The following is a 21,489-nucleotide window of genomic DNA, read 5'->3' as shown; positions in this document are numbered from 1 at the left end:
TTGAGGCCCAACTCCCACTCTTATACTAATCTGGGGGGCTGGGATACCTGCTAGGTCACGCCTTATGGGTGGGACCTGGGAGGGGGTGGTTACACCCACTTCCCTTTGTCCAGTTTCGCGCCAGAGCTGGGGCTGGAGTGCCCCAGCGCCGGTTTGAACTGGACTATGCAAGGAACACCTTGTGTGCCCCAGGCATGTCTCATTCCTTTCAGCCCACCCTGCCCCAATACACTAAAGGCTGTCTGGGGAGGTGCTAGCACCTCCCCAAGCAGGAAACCTATTGTCCAGGCCTCCCTGGCTGGGATCACTCCCAGCAGCAGGAGGTCAGACTTGTGTCTGTGGCAGCAGCATCCATTTTGTGATGCTGAGGCTTTGGTTAGAGTTAAACAGCAAAGTAGGATTTTAACATGTCTCTCCCTCTAGAAGGGAGGGATAATATCCTCATCACCAGAAATGGTATGGGGGTATTATTCCAAAGTGTTAGACACCTTACACGACATGTTTTGATAAAGCCAAACCATAGTTACCATAACCGTTTAAGATTATAAGGCACTTTAAGAGTATATGGTAGGCTATATCATAGAACAGCTATAAGGACATGGTTCCGAAAGCTGCAGACAGGCTCAGCTCATGCTAGAGCACCATCTCACATGTTAGCAAGCACTCTGCCTCCAGGATTGTTAAGGCCTGCCATAGGAGTGACTGATAGGTACACATGTGTCTATATATAAGGTAGGTATAGGAATACTACACCTAAGCAAGGGGTGATTACACGACCTTGCCCCAGCTGAGTGATCAGCCAGTTGTGTCTGATTGGAAGGCCAGACCAGGGGTGGCATAATACATGCTGCAGCCCCTGGGAGGCCTAGGGTACACCTATGCCCTGGGTACCTAGGGTACACTGTACAGGGTCCAATAAGGTGATCCTTACCAATTGGTTATGTACCTAGGGTACATGGAGTCCATTTTACAGAGAGAGCAGACAGCCTGAGACCCTGAGTGGCAGGATCTCAGGCCAACTAAGTCGAAAAACCAGCTAGACACTAGGCAAAAAGTTGGGGGTAACCATAGTCAGATATCCACCTTCCTACACAACCCCCCCCCCCAAACGAAAGGAGATAAGGCTGGCCTTGACAAGGTAAGCCTCTATTGCCTGAGTGGCCATATAAGGAAGAACCAGCACTGGCATGGTTACCCCCGGTCTCATGGTCCACTAAGCAATCCCTCATCCTAAAGATATCATAGGGTCTCCACCATAGGGAATCTCTACCTTTGGTGTGTCTTTGCAAAGTAAAAGGCTGGTGTTGAGATGGAGTACTGAAGTGAGTGTCCTCAAAGTGAGGCCTCAGCTTCCTCCAATCATCCTCCACCCTGGATGCCTTTCTTTCTCTAACTGAGTTGCACTGTGCTCTCAGGGTCAGCCTCTGGCTACCTAAAGCTGGAGGCTGGGTCCCTTTTGTGGGCTTACTGGAGGGACAGGTCAGGTTTGGGGTCCTAAGGTCCCATGTTTGCCTGTGCGAAACAGAATCCCTCTGGGGGAGGTCCCTAACTACCTGTGAAGGGGATCCCTCAGGAATGTTTTTACCCATCACCTGGCTAGGGCAACTAACCAGGCAATCCTCATTCTTTTGAAGGGGGGGTTCTTGTGGACAGGGGCCCTCTTGGGGTCCACTGGCCTCCCTGACCTCTGCAGCCCTGGGCTGACTGAGGCAGGGTAGAGAGAGGCAGGCTACCTGCACCAGACTGGGTCCCACCTTGGAAGGGGCCACTGACATCAGAGGCTCTGCCAGGCCAGGCCTGGCTACCTCTGGGGCAGTTCCTTCACAAGGGGTGAGGTCAGATCCCTGAGGAGGCTGACCTTTTCCTAATGTCTGGGGAGAGGGAGACTTTTCTTCCTCCCCACTACTCTCTGTCTGTGTGGAGTGATCCATAGTTTCAGGCTTCACTACACCTATATCAGTCTGAGTGTGGGCTGAGACCATTACAGCCTTGCCAACTTTTTCAGGAAGGCACTCAGTTTGTGTTTGAGCTGTGACTGTCACAGCTCTGCCAGTCCCTACAGGGAAGTCTGTCTGTGCCTGGGCTGTGGCTACCACTGCCCTTCCAACCTTTTCAGGGAGGAAAGCTACTTGGACAGGGGTTGTGACTGGCACAACCCCACTACCCTTTTTGGAAAGGCCTACCATTTTGGAATGGGTGTCTTGTTCAACTCCAGCCCAAGCTGAGAGTTCTAAGTCATTCCCCAGCAAGCAGTCCACAGGCAAGGTTGGAGACACTGCCACCCTTTTAGGGCCAGTGACCCCTCCCCAGCTGAGACATACTTCTGCCATGGGATGACTGTTTTGTTTGCCATCAATGTTAGTTACCTGGTATGAGAAACCAGGCAAAAGCTGCTCAGAAGGAACTAGCCTATGGGCCACCATAGTGATGCTAGCTCCAGTGTCTCTGTAGGCCTCAGCTTTTCTACCATTGATGTAGGGTTCCTGTCTGTACCTACCCAAAGTGTTGGGACAGGCAGTGAAGTTGGCAAACCCCATGCCACCATCACAGACAAGAGTAGCTGCTGTAGGGGAATTGGCTAAGCCAGGATCCCCCTGTGTTACCCAAGAAAACCCAACCAAATTTTGGGGGGCACTCCCACCACCTGGGGGGTTACTGCTGACAGTAATAGGTGGTGTGACAGGAGTAGTTGGAGGAACAGTTTTGTTTTTAGCCTGTGGGCAACTGCTGTCAGTTTTCCAATGCCCAGGTGTTTTACACACATGGCAGTAAGGCTTTTTAACTGTGGTAGAGGAGGGAGCTTGGGACCCACCACCCTGTGTGGAGTTTTGGGGCCCTGAGGAAGATTTCTCTTTTGCTTTATCCCCACCCTTCTCTTGAGGCTTGGTGGTATCTTTCTTTTGGTCACCACCCTGATTTTTAGGCCTAATCCTGGTCCTGACCCATTTATCTGCCCTCTTTCCCAATTCTTGGGGAGAGGTCAAATCTGAGTCTACCAGGTGTTGATGGAGAAGCTGGTTCTGACAATTATTAAGGATCTGCTCCCTCATAATCAAGTTGTACAATCCTGTATAGTCCTGCACCTTGCTGCCATTTAACCAACCTTCCAAAGCCTTAGTGGCACAATCCACAAAATCAGACCAGTCCTGTGTCTGTGTCTTCTGGGTGTCTCTGAACAACAACCTATATTGCTCAGTGGTTAAGCCAAACCCATCTATCAGAGCACTCTTCAGGACTTTGTAATTGTTTGCATCCTCATCACTGACTGTGAGGAGCTTGTCTCTACCTTTGTCAGAAAAGGAGAGCCACAAGATAGCTGCCCACTGACTTTGGGGTACCTGCTGTACTTTGCAGGCCCTCTCCAAAGCAGTCATCCACTTGTGGATGTCATCCCCATTCTGATATGGGGGGACTATCTTGCTTAGGTTTCTATGGTCATAAGACCTATCCCTATCTCTAGGAATGTTGCTGCCACCAGTGGGTTCTGACCCACACAATGTTTGCTCTCTAGCCAGAGCAAGCTTCTCCTTGGCAAGGGCAATTTCTTCCCTCTGAATCCTCAGATTAGCTTCCCTCATTCTGGCTTTATGCTCCCTTCTCTCAGGTGAAGTCATTCCCCTGTGAGAGGAAGCATTAGAGATGCTAGAGACATGGGAGTGGATGGATTCCCTTGAAGGGGATCTGTCCCTCCTGCTTCTCTGTGAAAACCTACTTGTGGGTCTGTATGGGGGGACCCCATGCAAACTCCCATGTAAACTTAGGTTAGCCTGGCTAAGTCTTCCTACTTGGCCCTGGCTGTCTACCTCTCCATCTGAAGCCCCATCTGACTCCTCTGTGGTGGGTAGACCCTCCTCTGTGCCTAGGGCACCTGCCTGAGATGCCCTATGAGCATCATACTCCTCTAGGAGTTGTCTTAACTGAAGGAGGGTAGGGTTTGCACCCTGTTTTATTCCTCTGGAGGTACACAAGTGTCTCATCTCCTGGAATGTTAAGGTATCATATCTAGAGGGGATCTTTTGCAGACCTGATCCTCCTGAGAGAGCATCTACTTGATCTCCTCTCAGAGACATGATCTAGTGAGGGTGTGGTGTGTGCACCTACCTACACTAGTTGTATCTACTAAACCTCTCTAGTAGTTGTAGTCAGGGTGTGTTACTCCCTTCAACCTACAACTACATAGTCCAGTAGGACTTAAGTATAATAATCTATGTTATATGTACCTAGACAATATCTGTGTGATCTTTCAATTTAGTATCTCAAGATTACAATGGTATTACAACAGCAAGCTCAGATCCCAACCGCTGCTCACCAATGTGAGAAGTTGGCCTGATGTATGATGTCACTAGTTATAGTGTACACCTTATATCAGTCCAAATACCCTTATGGTGATTGGTTGTAAAGTCAACCTTATAGACCAGCTATCCTAGTGGTAGCATGGACAAGAGCAGTCTTAGGCTAAACTCTGAATGGCATGTGAAGCCAGCTGTGATACCATATATAATCCCTTGAATACCAAATGAAAGGACACCACAACAGATATATATATAAAATAAAGTGTATTTATTCTAAGCAAACCCTCAGCACTCTTTATGAGATTAGAGGTAAGTACAACACAGTCTTATTAATGCATACAGTAAGTCACACAGGTAAGTAATACAGTTAGGCCCTAGGGGCCACGCAAACCATATACTAAGTAAGTGGTATAAGAACCACTGTCACGGGAATAGAATAGGCCTAGGCCTAGGGAATCGCTGGGGCTACACTACACTAGCGTTAGTTAGGAAGTGGGAGGCCCACGGGATTCGTGTGCAGAGTGGAAACACTCACGCGTAATGCGTAAAAGTCAATAGCAATGTTACAGTTTAGAAATAGATAGATTTAGGACACTTCCGGAGTAGCTAGGAAGTTGAGACTTGAAAACTAGACACTAGGATAGTCACTATCCTGATGAGCACCGGAGTACCCAAGTTACCTAGCCCACAGGCTGCGGGTGCATAGGGGTGAAGATGCGTCGTTTTCGTCGTCGACTCCTATGGATGCCTGAAGAAAGATGCTGACAGGCAGTCAGGAGAGAGTGTCCGGTGGATCCCAAGCCTGGGATCAAGAAGAGAAGAAACCTGCAAGCAGAGGGGACAGAGTCAAGGTCACTAGCCAGTGACCACGTGGAACCAGGAAGGAACCAGGCGATGTCGTGAAGAGTTGCAGGGGAAGGTGAAGCTTGTCGCTGCAGCCAGGAGGACCAGGAAGCGTCGAGGACGACCAGGACCAGGAGGCGAGCTGTCCCACGAAGGCTCTTGCTGTCGGCGGCGTCGAAGTTGGACTAGGACTCACCAAGCCTTGGCAAGCGGAACCCACGAAGAACAAGGGACTTGCTTCTGGTGCAGACCAGGAAGGTCTGGGGTGCTTCTTCTTTGCAGAGAAGCGGGAGCCAGTCTGGAGGAGCCAAACCAGCGCAGAAGATTTCAGGGAGCGTCGTCACAAAGGCCACTAGCCAGCGGCAAGCAACCGGACAGACGCGGCAAGCAGGAAAATGCTGAAGGGCCCCACGCAGGACTCGTGGAGTGTGGGGGGCTGGTCTTCGGTGCAGATGGTGCTTGGGGTTGGGGCTTCTCAATCCCCGGTGCACAACTTCGAGGGTGCCTCAGAAGCTGCGCTGTAAGTTACTAGCCACTTTTCCCAGGTAGCCGGTCCCACGTCGCTCGTCGCCTCCACGGATCTCAGCTCTGCTGCAGATGTGGATGAGGGTCAGAGAAGTCTGGAAATCAAGGCTCTGGTCGGGCTCTGCAGTCGGTTCCTCGTCGAACGTTTCACAAAGCAAAGGGTAGTCACTTGATGGTGCCTGTTTGCACAGGGTAGCCACTCCTTGGCTACAAGGGAGATTCTTCAGTCTTCTTCTTTCGTCGAATGTCGAAGGTCCAGAGTTTCTGTTCAGTTTTGCAGGTTCAGGATAATCTAAAGTCTTGAGGCCCAACTCCCACTCTTATACTAATCTGGGGGGCTGGGATACCTGCTAGGTCACGCCTTATGGGTGGGACCTGGGAGGGGGTGGTTACACCCACTTCCCTTTGTCCAGTTTCGCGCCAGAGCTGGGGCTGGAGTGCCCCAGCGCCGGTTTGAACTGGACTATGCAAGGAACACCTTGTGTGCCCCAGGCATGTCTCATTCCTTTCAGCCCACCCTGCCCCAATACACTAAAGGCTGTCTGGGGAGGTGCTAGCACCTCCCCAAGCAGGAAACCTATTGTCCAGGCCTCCCTGGCTGGGATCACTCCCAGCAGCAGGAGGTCAGACTTGTGTCTGTGGCAGCAGCATCCATTTTGTGATGCTGAGGCTTTGGTTAGAGTTAAACAGCAAAGTAGGATTTTAACATGTCTCTCCCTCTAGAAGGGAGGGATAATATCCTCATCACCAGAAATGGTATGGGGGTATTATTCCAAAGTGTTAGACACCTTACACGACATGTTTTGATAAAGCCAAACCATAGTTACCATAACCGTTTAAGATTATAAGGCACTTTAAGAGTATATGGTAGGCTATATCATAGAACAGCTATAAGGACATGGTTCCGAAAGCTGCAGACAGGCTCAGCTCATGCTAGAGCACCATCTCACATGTTAGCAAGCACTCTGCCTCCAGGATTGTTAAGGCCTGCCATAGGAGTGACTGATAGGTACACATGTGTCTATATATAAGGTAGGTATAGGAATACTACACCTAAGCAAGGGGTGATTACACGACCTTGCCCCAGCTGAGTGATCAGCCAGTTGTGTCTGATTGGAAGGCCAGACCAGGGGTGGCATAATACATGCTGCAGCCCCTGGGAGGCCTAGGGTACACCTATGCCCTGGGTACCTAGGGTACACTGTACAGGGTCCAATAAGGTGATCCTTACCAATTGGTTATGTACCTAGGGTACATGGAGTCCATTTTACAGAGAGAGCAGACAGCCTGAGACCCTGAGTGGCAGGATCTCAGGCCAACTAAGTCGAAAAACCAGCTAGACACTAGGCAAAAAGTTGGGGGTAACCATAGTCAGATATCCACCTTCCTACACAACCCCCCCCCCCAAACGAAAGGAGATAAGGCTGGCCTTGACAAGGTAAGCCTCTATTGCCTGAGTGGCCATATAAGGAAGAACCAGCACTGGCATGGTTACCCCCGGTCTCATGGTCCACTAAGCAATCCCTCATCCTAAAGATATCATAGGGTCTCCACCATAGGGAATCTCTACCTTTGGTGTGTCTTTGCAAAGTAAAAGGCTGGTGTTGAGATGGAGTACTGAAGTGAGTGTCCTCAAAGTGAGGCCTCAGCTTCCTCCAATCATCCTCCACCCTGGATGCCTTTCTTTCTCTAACTGAGTTGCACTGTGCTCTCAGGGTCAGCCTCTGGCTACCTAAAGCTGGAGGGGGTAACCATAGTCAGATATCCACCTTCCTACAGGGATGGTATCCCTCACTTTCACCATTGACCACCGTGCATTCGAGTTTTCTTCGGTAGTGCTCCGAAGAGTTAGCAGAGTCGCTGCGGCTGGATGAATGAGCCTCTCCTGCACTAACACTAACCCTCATGGGATCTGTGTTTGAGGCCCTGATGCTCCTGCCTATCCTCCCCTTTCTGCACTTTTCTAGAGCCCACTCACTCCATACCGTGGACAACACACCCACCCTTTCTTCTGGGACTTCTCTCTTTCCTTCCTCCCTACCCAGTCTTCTGGTTGTCGCCTATAATCCCCCAAAAGCAGCACATACAGCAAACACAACAGAACAAAAGTCATGCCCAGAGTTCGTTTTAGGTTTCTTTTAGCTGTTGCTATGGTTCTTTCAGCTAACGATGTCTGGCCAACTCTGCAGATCAGGTGCTGGTCCGCGTTCCATCCCAGTTCCCCTTGTGAATGTGAAACATGCTCAAACGAGCCCCTCTCCTTTGGTCTTCTCGTGCAACTTTTCTCTTTCCATCTATCCATTCAGTCTCTCTCCTCTCTCATCACTTTCTTTCTACTTTCATTCTCTCCCCCCCCCCCCCCTCTCTGCCCCTGTTCTGGCTGCAGTGAACCTTGGGGAGCTGGGAAAAGTGACAGAGGCACCAGGAAAAGCCCTGGGCTTTCAAAACCGCCCTCCAAGGGCTCCAGCCCACCGGGGAAATGCCCAGTGGAATAGAAATGACTGCCTGGCCTTGCCTTTGTCCCCTCTGGGTCATCATGTCGAATCCGGCCCAACCCCCTATCCGCTTCAGGCCGAGAGTTGGCATTTTCCTCCCCAAAAAAACCCAGATTTGTTCAATATAGTCACTCTTTAAGCCTGCTCCAAGTCTGGAGCGTGTTTATTAACAGCAAAGAAAGTAGTAATCAGAAAATCAGCCAACATAGAGTCACCTTCACAGAGTGGGTGAGCATATAATGCTAACACATCTACAAATTACATTCGTTTTATACAGTTTCTTCACATGGGCAAAGGAAGGAGTCACATGATGGGGAGTGAAACTTCAGGTACCAGGAGTTAAGGCGGGCACCCCTTGTTCTCATGAGGAAGGGTCGGAAAGACCTTGAAGAAGAAATTCACGGGAGAAGCCTCTCTGCAGAGCGAGCTGAATTCTCTCTATAGCTTATGGTGCTGAAGTGAGAACGAGGCTTAGGCTGCAGCAGGGAAGCCTTGCACATCTTTGTAATAACAGAGGAGTATGGTGCACATATCGTTTCAGAACAATGTGGTTCATGCCAAATTAGCATCCTTATAGACTTAATATACATATGTTCGCACGCGATGCAGTCAGACTTGGACGTGGCATTTTAGAATAACATGGAAGACCCCTTTTAAAGGTGACAGGCAGCTATTTTTGGTAGACCATCGAGGAGTTCTTTGCCTACCGTAAGCCGGAGAGGAAACGCGTTTCCACAGCTTTATTATGTCTGTTTGCTAGGAATCCTTTACAGTTTTAAAAGTAATGAAATACTACTACGGCTTTGAATTTACCAATGGCTTTGCGTGTGACCACTGTGAATGCAGCATGGATCAGTAAGGTAACAAAGAAAAGAGGGCCTGAAATGAATGGGCTACCCAGGCATTTCGGCATCAAAGAGGGCCATCAAAGAGAGGCTGCACCAATCAAGGAGTTCTGTTGCTTTAAAGTTTAAACCATGTGTGGTTAGTAGTTCTACGTACAGCATAGGAGGCTAAAAACTGTTGGGATTGGCACAGTGTTTATTTCTACCCCCAGTCCCAAGCTTTAGTGAAAAAAAACGATTTTTAAAAGGGTGATTCATTGGATGTGACACCTTATATGCATATTAAAAACACTGTACTCTTTTATGTAGACTAAATATATATGTAAGTAAAATGTATATAGAGTGCACAGTCAATCTGTATAAGTACTTTTTGTGGAGAGCTTTACTTGTACCATTCCCAAAAACTGAGCTTTAAAACACTTAACATTGGACCCTTAGCACTGTGTAAATTTCAGTAGCCATGTCGACCTTTGTTCCCTTATGTCGTGGGCAGGGTGATAAAAGATTTTAGCTACATAAATATTCAGCATGTTCTCAACTGTGAACCACATCAGAAAAAGCACACACATACGGGAAGATTAAAATCCTTTTTATTTCGATCTGTCTGAGGAAATATATGTATGTATATTTTTTTTTACCCATTTCGATATCAGAATCCATCGTAAACTATATATTCTTAAATATCGACATCAATAACAGGTCTGTTGACCCATGAGTATTTGGTAAAACAATGCGCTGGCGTTTCTTTGGTTCAGCTCCTTGGGGACAGTTCCACATTGGCTAAAGAAAAAGAAAAGTAATTTCTACACATACTATAAAGATTTTCATACTTGTCAAAACTTAGGTAAACATGGCTTGTTTAATGGCGCATATCGCAAGCTGTGAACTAGTAGGTAATATGTTTTTATAACATGTGATCTATTTCTGTAACACTTTCTGAACGAAAGTCATTGGCAGGGCAAATATGTTAAATTCCACTGAAGTTCTGTGCTTCATGCACATTTTCTAGGACATTAGCCCCTTCAAACTACTTTACATGCGGCCTCTGCGTGCGCAGCTGAGGTCGAATCTCTTCACTTTGATTTGGCCAGATGTTAGGTTTATTTTCCATGTTCTTACACCTATTCAAAAAATATTTTGCAAACCTGCCCTCACTCAAAGCATGTTTCAGTTATTCCCTGCACTAGGGCATTGCTTTGTGGACCGCTCTGCCCAGGTAGGGCGCTCTTCTGAAGAACTGCAGATTGTCACATCGAGGACTGAACCAAAGCACCAGGGAGCAAAGGGGTCGCCACAGGATAGTGGTTGAGAAAAACATGGAGCCCTTTCCTCAGTAACAACGGACATGACCGGATCGTACTGATGGGGGAGTAGGCGGAGGCTTGGCCCATGACTTGTCGCACAGAGTTTGCTATAAATAATATTTGCAACAACACTTCGATTAGATGTAGAAAATCTCCTTCATTCAGTTTGCACACTGAGGTTAAGTGCAAGGCCCACCAGCAGAAATGGCTGCTTCTCTCATCTCACTAGTACAGTCGCCAACTATCAGCAATAAAAGAGAATTTCAGCAGAGTTCATTCCAACTCGCCCATACTCTGTTCTGTCCTGTGTTTTTCCCCACATTTTGACTGAGTCATTCGCATACATGCCTCCGGAGTTGTTTTTAAAACAGCCTCTTATCACACCATCTTTTCAACACCCATTTTCTCAGCTGAATAGCTTTCTTGAATGGTGGCTACAAGCCTTGTACGTGGTTAATGTTAGGTTTCAAGCAAATGGTGAAATGTTACATTTCAGTATAATTCAATGTGATCATTTTTGTACATACCCACATTTCAAAATGTACTAGTGATTGAACTGCCTTTGTCCCTGTTTCCTGATAGTTATGTTTTTGATTATTTTTTGATGTCTTAAGGAAGGAGTCCTTTCCACAATGATGTGAAGATTGGCCCTGTAAATACCAACAAACGTGCTGGTGCGAAAGGAGAACAGATCATATCTGCAGAATGGCTCATACGATGTCTAAGAGTACTGGATGTGTTGGCATGAGCTGCACACGTGTGAGTAAATAGGACACCCTCTAGGATGACTTCTCAGACCTCTGTGCGGAAGCTAGGTATGACAACAGATGGACACATGTGAGCAGGTAACAACCACATAGCTCTAGATGTGCGAGCAGGGAGACAACCGGTCATATCTATAAATGTTTCAGTAGACTTGCGAAGACCTGGGTATGACAACAGAAGCGGGCGTGTGAACAGCAGCTAAAAGTACTGTACTTGGAATGCCTCAACAGACCTGCAAGAGAGCTGGCTAGGACAACTGATGCGCACAAGTGAGCGAAATAAACAGAATATTTTGGGAAACTGCTCATTAGGCCACTTGGAAAGGGGTCACTTGTGTCATCAGCTGCACTCAAGGTAAATAGATCAGGAGCCTTGCTTTGGACATTAAAGCAGTTCTTTTGAAACAACCAATGGATAATCGTATCCATCACCCAGCACCTATACAGAATAAACTTCGAAGGCAAAGAAAATGCAATTGGGGTGACTTCAACCATGTACACGCACATCTTGGCGAGTCTCTGATGTATCTTGCGAAGACGTTTAAGGAACTTACCACAGAAGTCATCCATTGGTTCCAGACTAGTTGTTTTACGCACTGTCTTGTTCCATACAACAAGGATCCAGCTGGCCTGAAGAGGGCCCTGTTGAACATTGTAAACCATGCTTATGGGGACCATCAAAGGTGTGGGGATTGGTGTGTATTTAACGGAGACGCTCAAGTACACAAGCCTGGAATTTTCCAACCAATGCTGTCTGACAGAATCCTTCAACACAAGCTAAACAACCTCTTCAGAAATCTGTCTGAGAAGAGCGAAGAGATCGCCTGTGGAGTCACTGTCACCGACCCTCAGCACATGTAAGAACAGAACAAAGAAAGCATTGTAAGAGTCTGGTGATTTAGTATTGGGAAATGTTCCCAATGGTGTAAGGTAATTATTGTGGAAAATGAGGCAGAAAGGGGACATGGTGATGAAGGTGAAAGTTGAGGCGTTATTGTGGGACTAAGTCAAGCTCTGCTAAATTGTATGTTAATAGTGGTGGGAAGTATTGGACTCCCATGAAAGGGTAATTCGAATGTATTGTGGGAATAAATTATGCTGAAGTCCCATTTATACAACTTTTTCTCCAGGGGGGGATTTTCAAAGGTAGTTTCATGTTCAATTGCTTTTGTTTTTTCTGAAGCTCGCATTTTACTCTGGTACATACAGGGGGGGATGAGAATAGCAGACAAGGGCTCTCGTTTGCTTTTTTGGGTTATAACTGCAAATGTGTTAGGGAAGACATGAGCATTAGGTTCTGGAAAGTATGATAAGCAATTGTGGAGATTCCATTCAGAGGTATGGCATCAATTGTTTAGCAATGGGACTCGGTGTACAGTGTTTGCAGGTAGTGGCAAAGGGAAGATTGAGACAATAGCATGGCACTGAATTTCCCCTAGTACCCAGAAACTTGTGATGGTAAGGACCCTGCTTAAGAGTCGAAAGCCTTGCTGTGTAGATAGAGCTTCACAGTAGCGACTGCAGAGAGCATTGTGGCCCTTCCTAATTCTAGTGAGCCTAACCTTATGGACATGGCAGACCATTATAGATCTGTCGTTTTTTTAACACCAATTAGCCCATCTTGATTGTGTACTCCTTACAAGTGTTTCTTCCTTGATCTGTACAATGGAGCAACCGAAAACCAAAGTCTGGGTAAACCGAAAGGTAGGAACCGAGGATAAACAAAACGGTGGGAACGGCTGTCAAACTCACATGTGGCCTGCATTGATAGGTGAGCAATATAGCAGATGATGCTAAACAATTGAGAATGTTGTTGCTCACCGACAACTAAAGTAATGGGAGCACGGGCAATGGTCCTTAAGTTCCGTAGCATGGCATCCTCATCACTACTTACTACATATTATACCGACTGGCATGTTTGGCAGCAACAAAGGTTCTCCACTTCTGTCTGTCTTGGACAAGTTTCTGTATGTTGCCTTCAGCCGTGGTTCAGGGTCTTCATTTCTTTTTCCACAGTTCTCCTACAGGTGTTTTTGGGCCTTCCTCACTTGCGTTTGCCTTTGGATCCAGTAGAGAGTTAATCTTCTGATGGATTCTTGTTCTCCTCTTTGTTTTCTTATTGTGATGGTGTCCGTGCTCTGTTGCTTGCATTTGGTGAGCAGTTCCGGGTAGGGCATGGTTCACAGAAGAAAATGTGCAAGATTCTTCTCATGGAACTGGTGTGAATGACTGAAAGTTTGGTGATGTCACTTTTCATCATTGTCCAGCATTTTGATCCGTACAAGAGTGTGGGAAGAATGCAGCTTGGGTAAAGCCTTAGCTTGATGCTGGTGCTGTACAGGTATGACTTCTGCACATTGTTAGGCATCCTAAAGGCATTCCTGGTCTTATTCAGTCAGCTCTTGATTTCACTGCCTGCCATTCCATCATGGCTGATACTACTGTCTAGGTATGTGAACAATCCAATCATGGCTAGGTCTTCTCCATCCACCTTGATGGGAGTAGGGTTTGGGATGTCGAGTGGTATGACTTTTTTTTTTTTTTTTTTTTTGTATTGAGCCTGAGGCTCACTTTCTGTGCATAGATGTTAAGATGAGATGTCTTTTCGTACATATGCTGGTGTAAGAGCGCAGGACCACGTCATCTACATAGGCAAGGTCCTCCAATGTAGAAAATAAGGTCCGTCTAATGCACCTGGCTTGGTTTCTTCAGGTGTGCATCTCATCTCCCAGTCGGTGACTAGGTTGAAGAGCAACACTGACATCACGCATCCTTGTCTCACAGCAGTCTTGACTTCAAAGCTAAACTCACTATACCCCACCTTGCAGGTAAAGGTATCGAAAGCTCATGTTGAGAACTATCTGCTGCGTATTCCATAGGCTCTTGTTATATGCCTTAGGCCGTCACGGTGGATTCTATGGAAGGCTTACTGAAAATTTGTGAAATTATGTACTGCTCTACTGCGTAGAGTAAGGATCTGATCCACGCACACTCTGCCTTGCTAAACCCAGCCTATTGTTTTCTTAACTGCTTGTCCACTGCGTCAGAAATGTGCTGTATAATGTTTTTCATCAGGATTTTACTCAGTATTGACAGAAATGTGATTCCACGCCAGTTGTTAGTGTTTGATGCTCCCTTCTTTGGAATCCTGACAATTAGGCCTTTGTTCTAGTCATTTGGTACTTTCTTTCCTTCCCAAATCGATGTAAACCGTGATTGGAGGATCTTGGCTGATGTTTCAGTATCTGCCTTGAACATTTCTGCATTCAGGTTGTCTTGGCCAGGAGCTTTTCTGTTCCTGAGAGATTGCATGGCAGTGACCATTTCTTTCTTCTGCGGTGGGTGATGTTCACTCCCATGTCTGTCTCTGCTTCTTGGATATCCACTTTGCTATTATTACTGATCTGTTCAAGACATTTTTGAAGTGCTTGGCCCAGTATGCTTCCTGCTCTTTCTCTGTTGCAAGTAGACTGTCTTGCTTATCCATGATAAGTGTGTTGTATGTTGCATAAGCTTTACCACTGGCTATATTTGTGATCTGGAAGACCTTCCCCCATTCTCCCCTACCGGCTGACTCCTCTGCTTGGCTACGCCCACTTGTCTGCTCTTGTCATTCTTTTGACTGCCCGGTTTGCTTCTGTGTACTACTCCTGCAGCCTGTCAGATTTGGCCTCCAGGAGTCTTTTTTTGCTGCCTTCCTGTCTTCAATAGCTTGCCTTGAGTTCTGCCTTATCCATTCTTTCCTCTTTCTTGTCTTGGTTCTCATGCATGATTCACTTCTCTACACATATGTTGAGGGCACCTGCTTCCATTTCTCATTGACTGCTTCTGCAGCTGGCTCACACGATCTTCCCTGTGTGCCAGGAGCTGGAGCCTCTTTTTGATTTGTAAGACAAATGCCTTCTCGGCTTTGGGTCCTGTAATTTTACCACATCGAAGTGCTGTTGTCTTGATGTTTTGCATTCTATTTCTCAGAGCTTCAGCTTCACACGAGTAATCACTAGAAGGTGATCACTGCAAGATGTCTACCCCCCCCCTCACTCTGACTTCTTGCAGTAACGTCTCCAGGTGCCGCTTATCAGTTAGTCAAATCTGGTTTCTGTGTCCTCCATTGGTTGAGCACCAAGTTAGTTTTCAAATATGGTGGGGAAAGAGAGGTCCTTCTATGACTAGATCATTTATGGTTGAAAATTCCATTGTCGTTCAGTGTTCCACAACCTTCCTTTCCCATGGCTTTGTCAAACAATGTTCTTCTATTGGCACGGAACACCTGGACATAAGGGCGGATACTCCTCCCGAAAAGGGGTGTAGCAGTGACATGTCCCAGTTAATGCCATATCCACAGTATTTCCCGTATATCCGATAGATCTGCAGTATTCTGTCTACTGACTGTCTCGGTTATTCCACATATTGTAGAATGTCATCTGCTTAGAGCGATATTCGATCTTCCCACTCTCTTTCTACTGGTGTTCCCCATATTAGGGGGTTCTGATGCACCCAGTCCGCCAGTGGCTCCAGGGCCAATGACCACAAAATAGGGGACAGCGGACAGCCATTTATAGTTCCCCATCGCAGGGCAAACTCCCGGGACACCATGGCATTGACCCGTACTCTAGCCATTGGCTGTTCATAGAGAAGCTTAATCCAATTTATAAATTTAGGGCCCATTCCTAAGTGCTCAAGAACAGCAAACAGGTAATTCCACTCCACACAATCTAAATCCATTCTGGCGTCTAGGGATAGAAGGAGTGATTGTCTGTCTGAATATTTTTCTGTAATTTGAAGTATGCCAAACAGTCTATGGAGGTTCTGTCTGGTGCTCCGATGAGGCATTAAGCCTCACTGGTCCGGATGTATTAGGGTGGTAATCGCACTGGAAAGATGCAAGGACAGGATTTTGGCCATACTTTGACCTCATAATTGAGTAATGAGATCAGACGGTAGGAACCTTATTCCATTAGGGGTTTACCTGGTTTCAGTATTACCGTAATGATGGCCGTTCTTTGATCCAGGGGCAGAGCTTTATCTCGTTGTGCTTGTTCAAACCTATTTAACAAGTGTTCTGCTATTATATATAACATGGTCTTATACTTTCCGGGTGATAGTTACTCCTTCGTGATGTTGGTTATCGTCCCTCCCCAAGTACAGTCTCCTGTGGTGGTTTTCATTCTACCAGATCAAGTCTACCTACTTTTGCTGACCCACAGGATGTGAAGATTGTAGCGAATGATCTCACCTATAAAGTTGAGCCAGCTCTCCGGTGTCATACATAGTCCTTGCGTTCCAGAATCTGTTTCTGGTCTTGCACTTGGCACTCAGAACTTCCGTTCCGCTATCCTGTCAGTAATTTATTTGCAGCTTTAACTACTGTCAGTCATGCATGTCTCATGCAGACACTCTGGAAGTCCTCATGCCCAGAAGATTTGGTGGTTCTTGCTGCCGTTTCCATAACAAAAGCTTTTTATGGGACAAGGTTGTTACCCTTGTTTCCTACCCCTAATTTGGAGGGCCAGTGGATCGCGCTTCATCTGGTCTCTTATCTTCTGACCCGCCTACCTCAGGCATCCCACATGGAGACTAAGCTCCCGCCAGCAAAGCTCTCCAGGTCACTGAGACACCCAAGTCTCTTGACCACCAAGGAAGCATCCTCTTCAACCTCATATGCTCTCTGCGCCACTGTGTGTGATGGCACAGAACAGGAACAATGCAAGGCAGATTAAAGAGAGTGAGCGGGCCACTTGGATATCTAGAAAGAACACAGGCCGCATAAATTACTAATAATGGTTTATGGAAACACATTGGGCTCTGTTGAATGTTTGTCCTAAGCCTGCATTTGGTTTGCTCTAAAAGGAGAGATTGTTTATTTCTTCCTTTTAAATAAGCCTGTTTTTATTGCCGAATTTCAGGTTTCGATATATGTTCCGTAACAGCCCTCTTATTTATCTTGCCACATTTGATTATGGCTCCGCATTAAACTTTTTACGGGATAACTGATGCACTGCCTTTAGGAAGCAGGCTTTTCCTGAAACAGGTGATACATTTAGGCCTCTCGCAGTAGGTCCTAAAATAGATGGTGCATTAGTGACCCTGTAAGTGAGATCTTCCTTCATGTAGTTGATACATTGGCACTTGCTGGATCGTTGTATTCCCCTGGAAGTTTAAATCTTTCCTTGTACGAGGATATTTTTTCACAGGTTGTTGAAAAATGAATGTCGGCAGTAACAAACTCTTCGGCGAAAATAGAAGCACTGCCACAAACTCACTTTAAGTTTTTCATTAGTTCCCAGCCTATTTGCTGGTCTAGTCATTAGTGCTGCCAAGACTGAGCTATTGCCTGGAATAGTTGAACCATTGGTACTTGCAGTAACGGGCTTTCTCAGGGTTCATTTAAACATTAGTTGTGCAGTATCGGGCTCTTCCTGTGACCGGTAATGCTCCTGTATAGTCTTTAAGAGTTAACACACTGTTACCTCCAAGCACATGCTCTTCCTTAGAGAGAGAGTTTATGCGTTGAGGCCTAGTAAAAATGAGACACCCACCAGGGTTACTGTTTGTAGCTACAGGATCAGGCTCGTCATTGGGTTCTTTTATATTAGAGCCCACATGAATGAAGGCCCTTCCATTGGGGTAAGTGATGCATTATTGTCCACAGGAGCAGGTTCTTGTGAACTAGCTGGTAAGTTGATCTCTTCTCTAGGTTGGAGATGCACGAGTACCTGGATCAGAAGTATTTCCCCTGAGGTAGTTGATGACATAGTGCTCACTTGTGCAGGCTCTTTTTCACAGCGATCCATTTGTCCCTGAAGGATCTTTGCTTGGATAAGTGCTCCATAGAGGCAGGCAGGTTTACGCTCTTCATAGAATAGGTGATGCACTTGGGCCTGCAGGAATATCTGATTTTATGTGATAGACGCTCAGAGGGTCCGATGAAAGACCAAGCTATAGATAAAGGTCTAATATGGTTAGCTGTCACATAAGGGGAATTCTGCAGCTCTCGTAGCTGACCGTCCAGATTTCTCTGGGCTTTATGATCTTTAGGGAGAACCCAGTCATTCTGGTCCTGTATATCTCCACTTTAAAATCCTATTATTTATGGTTTGTGATGCACTAAAATATGTGTTTGTGACTCGAGATTTGGCTTTAAATCAACAATGTTTCTGGGCCATACATATCCCTTCTTGTTTAGTAATAACTGTGCATGTTGTATGTCCTTCCCCAGGTTTGATGGAAGAGACTTCTCGACTCTCTTAAGTGATATCAAGAAAGAAATTGGCTTTGACAAGAAGTTTGCTGGAGCGAGCAGGACCTCGGAGCTCTCCATCAACAAGAACAGTCTTGCAGGCCTCTCAGATAGTGTGGACCGTGACAAAGAGGTTACAGGTGTGAGCAAGGAACGAGAGTATTTAGTTACCTGTAATGCTTTGCCCCAACTTTCAGACAGTGCTGAGGAGGAGTTGAGTTGCACAGGTGTGTACAAGGTGAAGGAGAAGCATTTTAATCGTAGTTACTCATTGAGCCTCCCGGGAGTTAGTGAATGTGAAAACCAATGTAGTGACGATGTGATTGAGAGAGAGCAAACCATCAAAAGGAATGATTTGAATCAACTTTCAGAAAGTGTTGAACACCAGGAGAGCTCCACAGGTATAATGAAAGAAGAGGAGGACGAAAAACCCATAGCTAGGAATGCTATAGTGGACCTTTCAGAGAGAGCTGAATGTCGGCATATATGTGCGAGCAGGGAGGAGCTGCAATTACATTTCAAAGAGAATGACTTGTTGAGCGTTTCAGAGACTCAGAAGAAGCATAAAAGTGTGAGTAGGCATGAAGAGGGACGTGTCAATAGGAAAGTGTTAACTCTCCAATCAGGGAGTGCAGTTCCTCCTGACAATCTCTCAAAAATGGATGATGACTTCACAGCTCCAGGACCTACGAGCTTTAGGCTACAACAGAAAAGATCAAGCACTTGCAGTGAATTAGACCGTATACAGGACTATGTAGGCAAATCACTAAGGCAGCTTGCAAAAACATACAAGGAGTTGACTTGTGAAGTTCTCTCGTGGTTCCAGTCCAACTGCTCTACCCAGTGTATTCTTCGATACTGCAAGGATCCAGCTGGCTTGGAAAGGGCTTTGTTGGGCATTGTAGACCATGCTTACGGGGATCATGTGGACTGTGGCCACTGGTGTGAGTTTAACAGGGATGTGCAAGCTCACAGGCCTGCAACTTTCCAACCAATGCTGTGTGACCCGAGCCTAAGGCCGAAACTGAACGACCTCTTCAATAAACTTGCAGACAAAAGGGTGAAAGTAGCACGTTTCAGCTCATATAAGGTTATGAAATCTCAAAAAGCTGTCTTGGGGGAATCACGTGAAACAAATGACTTAGAAAGTCCTCTGCCTTTGAGAACCCGATTAAAGAATGCAGGATATACAGATCTTTTTCCTGAAAGTATAAATTCTTGCGTTTCTGTAACAAAGAACACAAGATATCACAGGATCTCCAAAGATACTAAACTAGAAAATGACGAACTGGAAAGGGATGGCAACCCAAAAAAAGAACATGTGAAGGAGAAATCAAAATTGGCCCCATGTTTGTCATCTAAAGACGGTGAAGGCAAATCTGCAAGTTTGGAGACTCCACCTCTGATGGCCAAACCACGGATGGAGATTTTTTCAGTCAAACAGCCCATGGTCTTGGTTTACTTCGATCTAGAGACCACCTCTTTGGCAAAAGATTGTGAAATTGTTCAACTGGCTGCAATATGTGGCGAGAAAACCTTTGATAAGTACATATTGCCAGTAAGAGGAATGTCTAACGGGGCCTCCAGGGTCACAGGTCTCACTGTTTCTGGGGGGGTCTTGCGCCTTCATCACAGACCGCTGCATGTTGTTCCCTTAAGGGAGGCATTAGTAGAGTTTTTGGAGTGGTTGAAGGAGTTTGGGCGATGTTTGCTAGTGGGACATAACTCTAAGTCTTTTGATGCTCCACGATTGTTGCTACAGCTGGACAAGAAGTGCTTGGCTGAGACTTTCTGTCACACTGTGCTAGGATTTTTGGACACATTGCCATATTTCCGGGAAACTAGACCACATTTGCCTAATCACAGACAGGAAACCCTCGCAAAGGAGCTACTGAAGGTAAAATACAATGCACACCGGGCTCTCGATGATGTGAAGATTCTGCAGAGTCTTGTAGAGAAGTTTGCAGACCATGCTGATCTGGCTAAACATGGCTTCTCTGCAACATGGGTCTATCAAAGCATGAAATATGAGCTTCAGAAGCAGAAGAATCTGGCAACATTTGCTATGCTGGAAAAGAAGAAAGTCATTTCCAAAGGGATGTGTGAGAAAATGGCCGGTTCTGGCCTCCGGGAGTATGATTTGAGGGTAGCTCATGCTCGAGCTGCATCCCGGGGCGAACAAGGGAGGGATGGGATAAAAAAGTTATTGACTGAAAAGGATAATGAAGGCAAAATTCGTGTCACTAACCAGGTGAAGGTACTGAAGCAGCTTGCGGAATTTTATGATCGAGAGTTGGGTTTTGTTCAGTGACGATGGAGACAAATGCTATGCTTGGGTACTGAGCATTTCATATAAGATTTTTACCAGTGCAGACTTGAAATCTCTTTTGAGGAGGAATGCCAGATGTGGCAGTAAACCGCATTGGGATATTTTGGGGTTTGAAATGGGAGAGTACATCCTGCCTTACAAATCAAGTTTTGTAATATTCCTGCCCTGTGGAACATTAATATTTGGAGTAAGGTAGACTTTTCAAAACAAAGTATATGGTTATGATGAAAGTGTGTGTGGTTGTACCAGTGTGGTTTTAGGCGCAGATGGTCACAATAGTTTATTATATGTGATGATCTATTTTAACTTTGTTCATGGTTTGTTTTTAAGTACATGAATTGTTTTCAGTTTTAAACTTGTTTAGATGTTTGGAAAAAACTTATGAGTTGAATAAATTTGTCTTTAGAAGAAATCATATTCTTGTACATTTCTCAAAATTGCAAGAATCCATCACTTATGCTTTGTAGACGAAAATGGCACTGTTTTCTAAAAACATGTCTCCAGAACAGTTGTATAAAACTACACTTTATAGTATGATTTTATTTTATTCAAATCAGCCATTTATCTTGCCCTAATGGAACTGTTCCTATCGTAATGGTTGATTTGAGTAAAATTTCATGTTGCAAGGTTATATAATCTTTGAAGACTTCAACCTACTCTAAATCTTTACATATATTGTAACTCGGACATTCAATTTATGGAGTGTTGGAAATATCTCTGACTTACATTTTGTTGTTACTAGCCTAAGATTGATATTCAGTGAGAATGCCGGGAGGGTGGGGTAAGGAATGGAGTTGTCTTCTATAAATACAACTATGATATCCCACAGCTTAAGAAAGTGTAGTGAAAGAA

General features: G+C 45.8%; 1 protein-coding gene across 2 annotated transcripts in view; it reads left to right on the top strand.

Moving 5' to 3' along the window:
* LOC146855855 (uncharacterized) overlaps positions 1-21,052 on the top strand; it is a 72,421-nt gene extending 51,369 nt beyond the window's left edge. For both annotated transcript variants that reach the window (XM_085653797.1, XM_085653798.1), the window contains exons 2-3: positions 10,919-11,925; positions 18,288-21,052. In XM_085653797.1, coding sequence (XP_085509923.1) covers positions 11,480-11,925; positions 18,288-20,619 — 2,778 coding nt within the window. In that variant the 5' untranslated portion in view covers positions 10,919-11,479 and the 3' untranslated portion in view covers positions 20,620-21,052. The remainder of the gene's footprint in view (positions 1-10,918; positions 11,926-18,287) is intronic.
* Positions 21,053-21,489: the final 437 nt, after the last annotated feature.

Source organism: Triturus cristatus, chromosome 4_1, assembly GCF_964204655.1.
Source record: "Triturus cristatus chromosome 4_1, aTriCri1.1, whole genome shotgun sequence".
In the NCBI taxonomy this organism is placed as follows: domain Eukaryota; kingdom Metazoa; phylum Chordata; class Amphibia; order Caudata; family Salamandridae; genus Triturus; species Triturus cristatus.
Note: the sequence above shows the minus strand (reverse complement) of the source record. Positions and strands in the feature narration are given on the sequence as shown.